At 43.4% G+C, this 12517-nt stretch overlaps 1 protein-coding gene across 1 annotated transcript in view; it reads left to right on the top strand.

Moving 5' to 3' along the window:
• Positions 1-12517, top strand: part of NBAS (NBAS subunit of NRZ tethering complex) — a 339714-nt gene that overhangs the window by 312544 nt on the left and 14653 nt on the right. The window contains exons 49-50 of the mRNA XM_055400475.2: positions 3829-3968; positions 8189-8327. Of these exons, the coding sequence (XP_055256450.2) occupies positions 3829-3968; positions 8189-8327 (279 nt within the window). The remainder of the gene's footprint in view (positions 1-3828; positions 3969-8188; positions 8328-12517) is intronic.

Below are 12517 nucleotides of genomic sequence, written 5' to 3'. Positions count from 1 at the left end.
TCTTCGTTTTCTAAATGTTGAGCTTCAAGCCAACCTTTTCACTCTCCTCTTTCACTTTCATCAAGAGGCCTTTGAGTTCCTCTTCACTTTCTGCCATAAGGGATGTGTCATCTGCATATCTGAGGTTATTGATATTTCTCCCGGCAATCTTGATTCCAGCTTGTGCTTCTTCCAGCCCAGCGTTCCTCATGATGTACCCTGCATATAAGTTAAATAATCAGGATGACAACATACAACCTTGACGTACTCCTTTTCCTGTTTAGAACCAGTCTATTGTTCCATGACCAGTTCTAACTGTTGCTTCCTGACCTGTATACAGGTTTCTCAAGAGGCAGGTCAGGTGGTCTGGTATTCCCATCTCTTTCAGAATTTTCCACAGTTTATTGTGATCCACACAGTCAAAGGCTTTGGCATAGTCAATGAAGCAGAAATAGATGTTTTTCTGAAACTCTCTTGCTTTCTCCATGATCCAGCGGATGTTGGCAATTTGATCTCTGGTGCCTCTGCCTTTTCTAAAACCTGCTTGAACATCTGGAAGTTCATGGTTCACATATTGCTGAAGCCTGGCTTGGAGAATTTTGAGCATGACTTTACTAGTGTGGGAGATGAGTGCAATTGTGCGGTAGTTTGAGCATTCTTTGGCATTCCCTTTCTTTGGGATTGGAATGAAGACTGACCTTTTCCAGTCCTATGGCCATTGCTGAGTTTTCCAAATTTGCTGGCATATTGAGTGCAGCACTTTCACAGCATCATCTTTCAGGATTTGAAATAGTTCAATTGGAATTCCATCACCTCCACTAGCTTTGTTAGTAGTGATGCTTTCTAAGGCCCACTTGACTTCACATTCCAAGATGTCTGGTTCCAGGTGAGTGATCACGCCATCGTGATTATCTTTGTCGTGAAGATCTTTTTTGTACAGTTCTTCTGTGTATTCTTGCCACCTCTTCTTAATATCTTCTGCTTCTGTTAGGTCCATACCACTTCTGTCCTTTATCGAGCCCATCTTTGCATGAAATGTTCCCTTGATATCTCTAATTTTCTGGAAAAGATCTCTTGTTTTTCCTATTCTGTTGTTTTCCTCTATTTCTTTGCATTGATCGCTGAGGAAGGCTTTCTTATCTCTCCTTGCTATTCTTTGGAACTCTGCATTCAGATGCTTATATCTTTCCTTTTCTCCTTTGCTTTTCGCTTCTCTTCTTTTCACAGCTATTTGTAAGGCCTCCTCAGACAGCCATTTTGCTTTTTTGCATTTCTTTTCCATGGGGATGGTCTTGGTCCCTGTCTCCTGTACAGTGTCAGTCCAGAGTTCATCAGGCACTCTATCGATCAGATCTCGTCCCTTAAATCTATTTCTTACTTCCACTGTATAATCATAAGGGATTTGATTTAGGTCATATCTGAATGGTCTAGTGGTTTTCCCTGCTTTCTTCAATTTAAATCTGAATTTGGCAATAAGGAGTTCATGATCTGAGCCACAGTCAGCTCCTGGTCTTGTTTTTGCTAACTGTATAGAGCTTCTCCATCTTTGGCTGCAAAGAATATAATCAGTCTGATTTCGGTGTTGACCATCTTGTGATGTCCATGTGTAGAGTCTTCTCTTGTGTTGTTGGAAGTGGGTGTTTGCTATGACCAGTGCGTTCTTTTGGCAAAACTCTATTAGCCTTTGCCCTGCTTCATTTCGTGCTCCAAGGCCAAATTTGCCTGTTACTCCAGGTGTTTCTTGACATCCTACTTTTGCATTCCTGTCCCCTATAATGAAAAGGACATCTTTTTTGGGTGTTAGACAGAAATCATTCTGTTGTTTTTAAGATTGCATCCAAGTACTACATTTCGGACTCTTTTGTTGACCATGATGGCTACTCCATTTCTTCTAAGGGATTCCTGCCCACAGTAGTAGATATAATGGTCATCTGAGTTAAATTCACCCATTCCAGTCCATTTTAGTTCACTGATTCCTAGAATGTCTATGTTCACTCTTGTCATCTCCTGTTTGACCACTTCCAATTTGCCCTGATTCTTGGACCTAACATTCCAAGTTCCTATGCAATATTGCTCTTTACAGCATCGGACCTTGCTTCTATCACCAGTCACATCCACAACTGGGTGTTGGTTTTGCTTTGGCTCCATCCCTCCATTCTTTCTGGAGTTATTTCTCCCTGATCTCTAGTAGCATACTGGGCACCTACTGACCTGGGAATTTCCTCATTCAGTATCCTATCATTTTGCTTTTTGATACTGTTCATAGGATTCTCAAGGCAAGCATGCTGAAGTGGTTTGCCATTCCCTTCTCCAGTGGACCGCATTGTCAGACCTCTCCACCATGACGCATCCGTCTTGGGTGGCCCCACACAGCATGGCTTAGTTTCATTGAGTTAGACAAGGCTGTGGTCCATATGATCAGATCAACTAGTTTTTTGTGATTATGATTTCAGTGTGTCTGCCCTCTGATGCCCCCTCCCAATACCTGCCATCTTATTTGGGTTTCACTTACCTTGGTTGTGGAAAATCTCTTCACAGCCACTCCACCAAAGTGCAGTCGCTGTACCTTACCTTGGACGAGGGGTATCTCCTCAAGGCCACCCCTCCTGACCTTGAATGTGGAGTAGCTCCTCTCGGCCCTCCTGTGCCTGCGCAGCCACCGCCTCTTGGACGTGGGACAGCTCCTCTCGTCCACCGCCCTGACCTTGGGCGTGGGGTAGCTCCTCTCGGCCACGCTTCTGTGCGTGGTTGGTTGCGCCGAGCCCGGCGTCCCTCGCGTCTGCGCCGCCCTTTTTCAGGGAGCTGCTCAGGATCAGAGCTGGGGTGACCATCAAATCAAATCTTTTGGGAACATGCATTAGTATAGGCAGTTTAGCAAATATATAGGTAACATCCATTCTGATTATCCTTGCAAAGTATCATCTTAAGTCTTACATGCCCAAATACAGAGGATGTGTGTTAAGAGAGGCGTGGAAATAGGAGAACCAGCTTTTGGCTTTCTTTATATTTAAAACTGCTTTGTAGCTTAAAAGAGCAAGTATTTTCTTCACAGAAGTGTTGGAGATATGAGGACTGCCTTAATGTAAAAGAAGTATTATTACATTATTCAATGGGAGGAAAAAATAGTTTTTAATTGACAGACTTCCTTAGAAATGGAGCTGTGAATAAGAGATATTTTATCAATACTTTGATTTATAGCAAAAAATTCCTTGTCATATATGCTTTGTGTGTGCTCAGTTGCTCAGTCATGTCACAAGGCTTCTCTGTCCATGGGATTTTTTAGGCAAGAATACTGGAGTAGATTGCCATGCCCTCCTGCAGGGGATCTTCCCAACCTAGGGATTGAACCCCTGTCTCCTGTGCTTCCCACGTTGCCAGGCATTTTTACAACTGAACCACCTGGAAAGCCCCAAATGTACTTTAATAAAATCTTGAATTTTCAATTACAGAAATATTCTAGACAGTATGAAGCAATGGCAGGATAATTTATTGGCTGACGTTTAGTATGATTAACTGCTATAATCTCACATGAAACTGAACTGTATTTTTAAATGACATGCATAGAAAGCAAATAAGTCATTTCTATGAAAGCCTACTTTTTTAAATTTATTTTGGGAAAGAATGTGAAAAACCTTCCTGTGATTTCATTCTAAGCAACTTTTAACATAAATGTTTGAAATTGGGTAAAACATAGAGCTTTTGAAGGTTTTTGGGGTGTAAAGTTAGGCGGTGTTGACAGTTTGTAAAAATTTCTGAAAGAGCATTTAATCAAATAATCCAATTTGAGTTTTTCTGGAAAGCAATCCAGGAGCCTTTGCCGTGGGTTTCAGGTGTGTGTTCCCTTTCCAGGTGGACATATCTGACGTGGAGGATGAAGAGAAGCGCTGTGAGCTCTTCACGGAGCTCCTGGAGGCCAGTCACCAGGAGGTAGAATTCCAGCACCTGGTTTTGCTCCTGCAGGCTTGGCCGCCTATGAAACGGGAGTACACGTGAGTATTAACATACAGGTAGACTTCTTTTTTTTTAATTTTTATTTGTTTTTCAATTGGTGGAAAATTACTTTGCAATTTTGTGTTGGTTTCTACTGTAAAACAACTCGAATCAGTCATAAATATACATACATATAGTATATATTTATATATGTATGTATGTATATCCCTTCCCACCTGAGCCTCTGTCCCCTTCCCCTATCCCACCCTTCTGGGTTATCACAGAGAACCAGGCTGGGCTTCCTGTGTTATTTAGCAACTTCCCACATAACAGTTTTACACGTGATAGTGTATATATGTCAGTGTTAACTTTCTCAATTCATCCCACCCTCACCTTCCCCCGCTGTGTCCACAAGTTCATATGCTACTAGATTCATCAATACCATTTTTCTAGATTCCATATATATATATTAATTTATGATATTTGTTTTTCTCTTCATGACTTACTTCACTCTGTATAAGAGACTCTAGGTTCATCTACCTCATGCAACTGACTCAGATTCATTAAAGGTAGACTTCTTTTGTCTAGATTCGAGGTTTAAAAAATCATTACCTGCAGAGAGCCTGGAGAAGGCAATGGCAAGCCACTCCAGTACTTTTGCCTAGAAAATCCCATGGATGGAGGAGCCTGGTAGGCTGCAGTCCGTGGGGTCGCTAAGGGTCGGACACGACGGAGCGACTTCACTTTCACACATTGGAGAAGGAAATGGCAACCCACTCCAGTGTTCTTGCCTGGAGAATCCCAGGGACGGGGGAGCCTGGTGGGCTGCCATCAGTGGGGTCACACAGAGTCGGACACGACTGAAGTGACTTAGCAGCAGCAGCAGCAGAGAGCCAATGAAAGAAGGATATAAAATCAGTATTAGCCTTTAGATGAAATTAGAATTATTTTTCTTGAAATATCACAGTTGCTTTCCATTTCTCCTTAGCCCTAAACACAAACATTTCATTTAGAAATAGAGACAATGCTTGATAATGACATCTGGTTAAGGATATCAACAAAGCTTCCCTGGTGGCTCAGACAGTAAAGAATCTGCCTGCAATGTGGGAGACCCCAGTTCGATCCCTGGGTTGACAGGATCTCCTGGAGAAGGGAATGGCAACCCATTCCAGTATTCTTGCCTGGAGAATTCTATGGACAGAGGAGCCTGGCAGGCTACAGTCCATGGCGTTGCAAAGAACTGGACATGACTGAGTGACTAACACACACACACACATTTTTACCAAAAAATGTTTTGATGTTCTTTTATCATGGCTTGCAATGCTAACTTGAAAATCCATGGGGAATAAATCGCTAATTCCCGTTTTTTGACAGCACACAGTGTCATGTGCAGTTGATATATATTATCACTTCACACAGCAAAGCTACTGCAGGAAGGTGATGTTACAATTTTACAATGGGAAAATGGAAGCTTAGAAGTTAAATAACGTCAGGCGTCGCCTGGCCCCGAGGTGGAGGAGATAATTCCAATAGCTGTTGGAAACTTCAGCCCATGCTGTATCCTCTGTGTCATACTGAGATTGGAGCCACATGGAGTAGTCACACAGTCCTTGCGCTCCCAGCCACGGGTTCCTGTGGAAGACGTGGCCAGATCTTCTCTGAGGACATATGCTGCCTGTCATGAACCACTGCTCCTTGCTGGCAGAAATCGAGAGTTCCCGCGTCTGATCCAAATGCCTGGGGCAGGCCTCGCCTTCATGTTCCTCCCGCGTCAGTGAGTGCTCTGTGCACCCAGGCCAGCACACGTCTCCCCACTTCAGACATTGCAGAAGGATGCTTTCCTGAAAATAGATTATTCCGTGAGCAGTTTACGACTGCTAAGGAACATCTAGGCAGGCCTCTCCCCCTCGGATGAGACCGTTAGGAATTTATGAAGCATATGGAGGAGAGGGGTGTTGTAGTTTGCATTTTTAACCAAGTGTTTTCATAAGGGCAGGCAGCAGCTATTAGATCTCCATCTTCTGTGGCCGCAGTGGCAGGCTGACATGCCGATTTTGAGAGTAGGTTCTTCCCTTCACTCTTTGAAACTCTGCAGTACAAATTCTCATGTCAAAGAAACTTTAGTTTCTCTTGTGACAGTCCCTTGAAACAGTTTCCATTCAGTCCCCAATTATCTGGGCAGAGCAGCCTCAGGACCTGAGGGTGCTTGTTAAAAACAGAGTCCCATGCTTGACTCGCTGAGTCCAACTCACAGTACCTGGGCATCAACTTCTCAGCAGCTCCTAGGAGATGATAATGGGAAACAGATGCGGGCCCCACTGGTTTAGACTGTCAGTACGGCTTCACTTTTTCAGAAAATCATTAGGGTTGAATTATAGATTTCTTCATACACTCAAAATGAATCTCTTTGTCTAGAGAGAATTTTTCAAATTCAAAATATGATACTTCTGGTAGATTAGTTAACTTTGGTTCTGCAGTTTCTGTAACTTTTGGAACACTGACCATCTCAGGTTACCCACTAGAAGCAAGCTCAGCTTCTCTTAAAACATTCACTGCATTTAAAACATTTAATGAATGCATTTGTAAACAAAAATAGGTTCATTTTCAAAGATACAGTCTTACTTTGGTAGTCCTGTGTGAAAGTAAATTGCTATCCTGTGTTTTGCAAACCTCCTTTATGAAATCATTAGCATTAGAACCAATCATGAGTATCGTAACCAAGTTATTAGCGATCCACTTAATCCTCATACCATCTATGTCTCTACCTAGAGATAACCAAGTGATAAATCAAGTCCATTTGTGCTTCTTTCCTGGCTCATCATACGGTAAGAATGTATGATGGAATACTTGAAACAGGTGCTTTAAAGTACTTTTGGGTACTTCCCCCTCCCCAGACAACCCAACGTATGACTCTAGGCTGTAGCACTTTCAAAGCAACCAAAGCAGGGAAGTGGAGTGGGAGGGAAGGATTGCGTGGCAGTGGCTGAATGTCGCCAGTCAACACAGTCAAGTTCACAACTGAAGACTGTGCTTGATCCACATGACTTCTGATTTACCAGTCCCAACTTTGGATTTTTAGTTTCAGTCCCTTGTAGGCTCTCGTGTCCATACAAGGAAAGCATAATAGATTTGCATTCAGGAAGATCCATAGTGTTCCTCCAGAGTGTCACAGCTGGCTGGTGGAAATTACATTCTGATAGTTGTTGTCAAAACCACTGGATGCATTATGTTGACAAACCACATTTTTGCTGCAGGGAGGCGGCCTGTTAGGGAAAACCCCTGGGGATCTGGGTCCAGACTTGAAAGAGGAAAGCAGAGGGCAAGTCCCAAGTGTCTGAAGACTCCTCCTCAGTCAACCAGACACTCTCCCCGGCTTTGTCTGTACCTTGAAATAAGCAGCATCCTTTGTCCTCACAGGTTGTTAGTTTGAGCTGAGACACAAAGGTTTTGCCAGAGGCTAGTTTCATGGCGTCCCCTTGTTGTTGCACTTGATGTTTTTCTCAGGCACAAGCAACGAAATTCTTTCAAGGAGGGACCATCCTTGGGTGCTCATTGTTTAGAAACTATAGCTGTGCTTTAATGAGGCAACAAACTCTTGATAAATAATAAAATTATTGTACGGTGTTGTAAGTAAAATCAGTACCCCAGAATGAATGTACCCTTCAGTTGTTTCTTGAAATGTAAATTGTGATTTTTTTTTTTATGAATTCAGAGTAGTGATAGCCAGAGAAGGGAAACAAAAGATGAACTTTTGTGCTTTTACATCTCAGAAATAAGAAGAATAAGTAAGATGTGCCTGCTATCAAGAGTAGACACTTCACATGACAAGCACCGTTCATTAAGTTACGCAAGGAAAACATTAAATTGCTTTTTCACAGTGAAAAGGCCCAGAAAAGTTGGGTGGCCCCCCCATAAGCATATAACTAGGCTGAGAGTATTTCAGTCACCTCTGTTGAGTCACCCAAGTTACTAGCCAGGGAGCCAGAATGTCAGCTCGAATGGCTGGGCTTTGAACCGCCTGAGCTTTTCGGCATCTACCCACTGCCCCCATGCTTCTGGGCACTTGTCTACACTACAGCACGCTCTTTTCCCTCTCTGTTTGATGGGGTCTTTTCTCCAAGAGAGACTGGCAGAAATACATCATCCTGATTATGATTGCAGTTTTCCAAAAGCATGTTACTTGAACAAGTGGGATTTCTTTTCAATTTTTAAATTTCTTACTACAATCATCCTAAGTCTCATTGTTTCAAATGCCTGCATTTTTCTCCCTTCAAACCAGCGTGACCAATAATCCATGGGTGAGACTGGCCACAGTGATGCTCACCAGATGTACGACAGAGAACAAGGAAGGGCTGGGGAATGAAGTTTTGAAAATCTGCCGCTCTCTGTATAACACCGAGCAGGTGCTGCCTGCTGAGGTGAGTGGACGCTTCAAGTGGCTTTGCTGGGGGTCATCCCTTTCCTTCCCCACCTCTTTATTAGAAGCAGTGTCAGCGACTGTGCTTGGGTAACGTTTCGCCTAAGTTATCGGTAGGTAAAGCCCGTAATCTGTAACAGATCAAGTGAAGAAGAGCAGTGCTGAAAGGATGCTTTGAGGTCTTTTTCTCTTCGCTGGAGCTCTGAAGCAGTTTTCTTTTCACAAGTCCCTCAGTAGAACCCAGTTTTCTGTTTTTTTCGGATGCCCTTTTATGTCTAACTCAAGTTTCTGTTGCAAGAGGTCGCGGTAGTTCAAGTGTCCTGTCTGCCTGACCCAGGCCAGCTAGTAATATAGTGGTTACGTTAGTGTTCCTTGGCGGGTAACCAGCCCCTCTTGATTTTTGTATACTTTTTGACATTCTTGTAATAACATTGTATAACCACAATATTTATTCTCTGTGAACATGGTAAAAACACATGTTGACCTGTGTTCTCTATTTGGTTCCGTAACACAACTGTCCCAGAGATATTTATGTAATAAATAAATCAATATATATATATATATGCTGCTGCTTAGTCACTTCAGTTGTGTCCGACTCTGTGTGACCTTTTGGACTGCAGCCTGCCAGTCTCCTCTGTTCATGGAATTCTCTAGGCAAGAATACCAGAGTGGATTGCCATGCCCTTCTCCAGGGAATCTTTCCAACCCAGGGATCTAACCTGGGTCTCCCGTACTGTAGGCAGATTCTTTACCTCTGAGCCACCAGGGAAGCCCAATATAAATTTCTACATTTTAAAATAAGCACATATTAGCTACAGCCCCTACTGTGGATGTGGCCTCAGCAATATATTATTTGAGCAATCTATGAATTAAATTTAAGCATCTGGATAATGGCATTAAATTCATTAATTGATTTTTGAGTTTTTACCACATAGGAGAGAAACTTGAAAATGAAATTGTAAATATGATTCTTTGAATTTTCATTGTAATCACTCAAGGAAAATGTTCTCATTATGCATGCACACTTAATGAATTGTTTTCTGAATGAAGGACTGGCTAAGTGTTTTTTGATTGAATTTGAAATATTGAGTCCATTTGAAGATGTCTTCAACCACCAGAATGACAGAATTATTCTTTTAAGTAATTAAAGTACCAACACCAAAAAGCACCCTCCCCCTTACTCCGATAGCCTGTGATTTCCTTATGTCCACTCCCTCTTTACTGGTGATCGACTCTACTGTGTTGTGAGCACCTGGAGAGTGGGTACCATGGCTGCAGCATCTCTGTTTCCATCAAGGCAGGATTCAGCAGACTGGAGAGTGGGGACTGAACACAGCTAATTACCCCCACCAGGGTGAATAAATAATGTGGTTTTCATCTTTGCTTTCACATGAGCTAAGATCGCACATTGTTAGGTCAACTCCAGATTCCAGATGGGTCCTACTGTCAGTTCTACTGAATCTAGGTTAGGAAAACATTATGTCACATCACTGGACCTCTGTTTTCTCATCTCTGAAACAAGGGGTTAGACCCCATGACGTCAGAGGGGACTCTTATTCTGTCTGTTCTGCAAGGTCTCCAGTCCTGGGCAGAGTGTGAGCCAAGGCTGTCTGTTCTCTTCTTCATCCTCAGCATGTAGTCCACTGCCTCCCACAAGCCCATCATTCTCTTGGGGTGAGGAGTGAAGTGCTGTATTGAGCCCCATTTTGAAGCAGATCATTATCCCTTCTCTGATGTAATTTGATGAGATGAGAGATCATTATCAAGAGTTCTGTTGCCACAGTGCCCTTTTTTTTTTTTTCCATTTTTCTTGTGCTGCTCTGTCTTTTAATTCAGTATGTATATAAATTTTTTTTTCCTAAGGATGCCATGATTGAAGGAACTTTGCAAATCCTCTGTATTATTCACTAAATGTGCTGAAATGTGAATTAGAATTGTTACAAAGAAAGAAACAGTATGATGACAAAATGGAGATGTGTTGATTATTTTCCCACCTTTGGAAATCACTTAGTCTCACTTCAGACTTCCATAAGACTTAACATCAAGTATCCATGGCTCTTCTTTTACTCTAGTACCTTTGGTTCCCCCGGTGCATGGTGTGTGGAATGCGATGGCCTAATTATCTCCGACAGCACTTAAAGGGGCTTACTTTTCCCATCATCCCTCTTTCCCATCCCTCCCACCAAGTTCCCATATGTAGAGTTTTGTTTTTTTTTTTTTTTCCTTCATGACTTTTCATGACTGCTTGCTGCTGCTCATGGTACTTGATTACTTATGGCCCTGGTGGTTGTGCTGATGGCAAATATGACCAGAAAGATAAAAGTCGCTGTCTCACACAGGTCACGTGTCCCCCAGTCTTGAAAGTTAGGCATCCTCCTTCCTGGCTTGTATCCATGGCAATTCATGAACCATTCTCAGGAGTGGGGGATCTGTAGAACAGGAAATTGGCAACTTGGCATAAAATGAGCTCTTGGCATTTAGATTTAAAATTCCGCATCAAAGCTATTTGTGGCTGCCCCCGAGGGTCCGTGTGGGGGCGCAGAGCGAAGTAATGTTGCAGATGCCTTGGCTGGGTACGTGGGCGTCTGCCGACTGGGCGACCCCGCTTCTACATCTTAGTGTGATTGTTCGCTCCCACGATTGAGGCACTTGTGATGACGTCAAGAGCTTGATTTTTAGAATCGATGACCCCCATTCCGGCACATTTTGTGTTCCAGGCCCTTGCTGCGGGCCCTGGCACACATTTAGGTGCTAGATACCCCCCGGGCCAGCAGGAGGCAAGGACAAGAGGAGGCAGGGACCACTGGTAAACCAGTCTTGCTTCTCTGACAACCATCAGCCACAGAACCCAGGGCATCCCCCCGAGTCCCAGTCCACAGCAGGGACCGGCCTGCAGGACTCTGGCCAGGCTTGGGGCCCTGCCCAGCTACTCCTCTTCGTTCAAGGCTTCTCGCTGTTGTTCTGTGTCCTGATGGCCAGACAGCTTGAGCTGTGAAAGTGCCTTGCAAGGGGTTTCGTGGTTCTCTTTGCTCCTTTCACCTTTCCTGCAGCTCTCTAAATCCCTCTGTAAACATCCTAATGAACTATCCTCATGTAACACAGGGGGAAATGCCTGATGAGTATAGTATAGTACTTAATTACTAAGTATTTAGCCAGTAACTATTAACTGAGATTAAAAAAAAACAGTAGCTCTCATAAAATGAATTCTTCCATTCCTGGGTGTCCTTATCTGGCTGTGGGGTACTAGCCATTATGCCTGCTCAACAGGATATAAAGGTGATTGCCATAAATTTTTCATTGAAGCTAAGATCAGCTTAGTGATATGCTTATTCCAAATATTGCAAGTTCCTAAAAAATAACCTGTTTACCAATTTCTGATAACTTATAAGCAAATATGAGTGTTAAGAGAGGGAAATAATACAGATAATTTGAGGCTTCCCTGGTGGCTCAGATGGTGAAGAATGCCTGCAATGCAGGAGACCCAGGTTTGGTCCCTGGGTTGGGAAGACGCCCTGAAGAAGCGACTGGCTACCCACTCCAGTAGTCTTGCCTGGAGAATCCCATAGACAGAGGAGCCTGGTGGGCTGCAGTCAGTGAGGTTGCAAAGAATTGAACATGACTGAGCAACTAACATTTTTTTCAAATAGCAAGGAAGTTTGGAATACAGAGAAGGAGAAATTTTCTTGCCCTCAAATGAGGCAGATAGATGAATGATCACAGTAATACAAGGTGACAGATAATGTAGGAAATATCTGACGAAGTAGAGCCAGGATGTAGGATTGGCAAACCTGGGCCATCAGAGGTGCTGTCATGAGAAATAGGGTTTTCCTGTGCCTGTGTAAACTGAGACCTAAGTATGAGTTGAGAGTTGATCACACAGAGAGACAGCAGAGGTTGCATCCATTGTGTGTTAATACCCAGAGGTCTGTGAGAGCCCAGTGCTCCCTGCTTTGCCACAGGCCACATGTGGGTACTAAAATTAAGTTTACATTAAGCAAAATAGAATGAATTCAAAGTGTAGTTTCTCAGTGGCACTAGCCACATCTCAGATGCTCACAAGCCCCACGTGGTCCCCGACTGCCCTGTGGGACAGCACGAATGCAGAGCGTCCCAGGATGGGAGGAAGCCCTCCGGGGCGCTGCCTTTCGTGAACTCTGCAGGATGGGGGAAGGGAGCTGTGGTTGCAGGGAG

This window comes from Moschus berezovskii, chromosome 11, assembly GCF_049115385.1.
Source record: "Moschus berezovskii isolate FMDL1 chromosome 11, NW_MosBer_1.0, whole genome shotgun sequence".
Taxonomy (NCBI): Eukaryota; Metazoa; Chordata; class Mammalia; order Artiodactyla; family Moschidae; genus Moschus; species Moschus berezovskii.
This window is presented reverse-complemented; position numbering and strand designations above follow the sequence as displayed.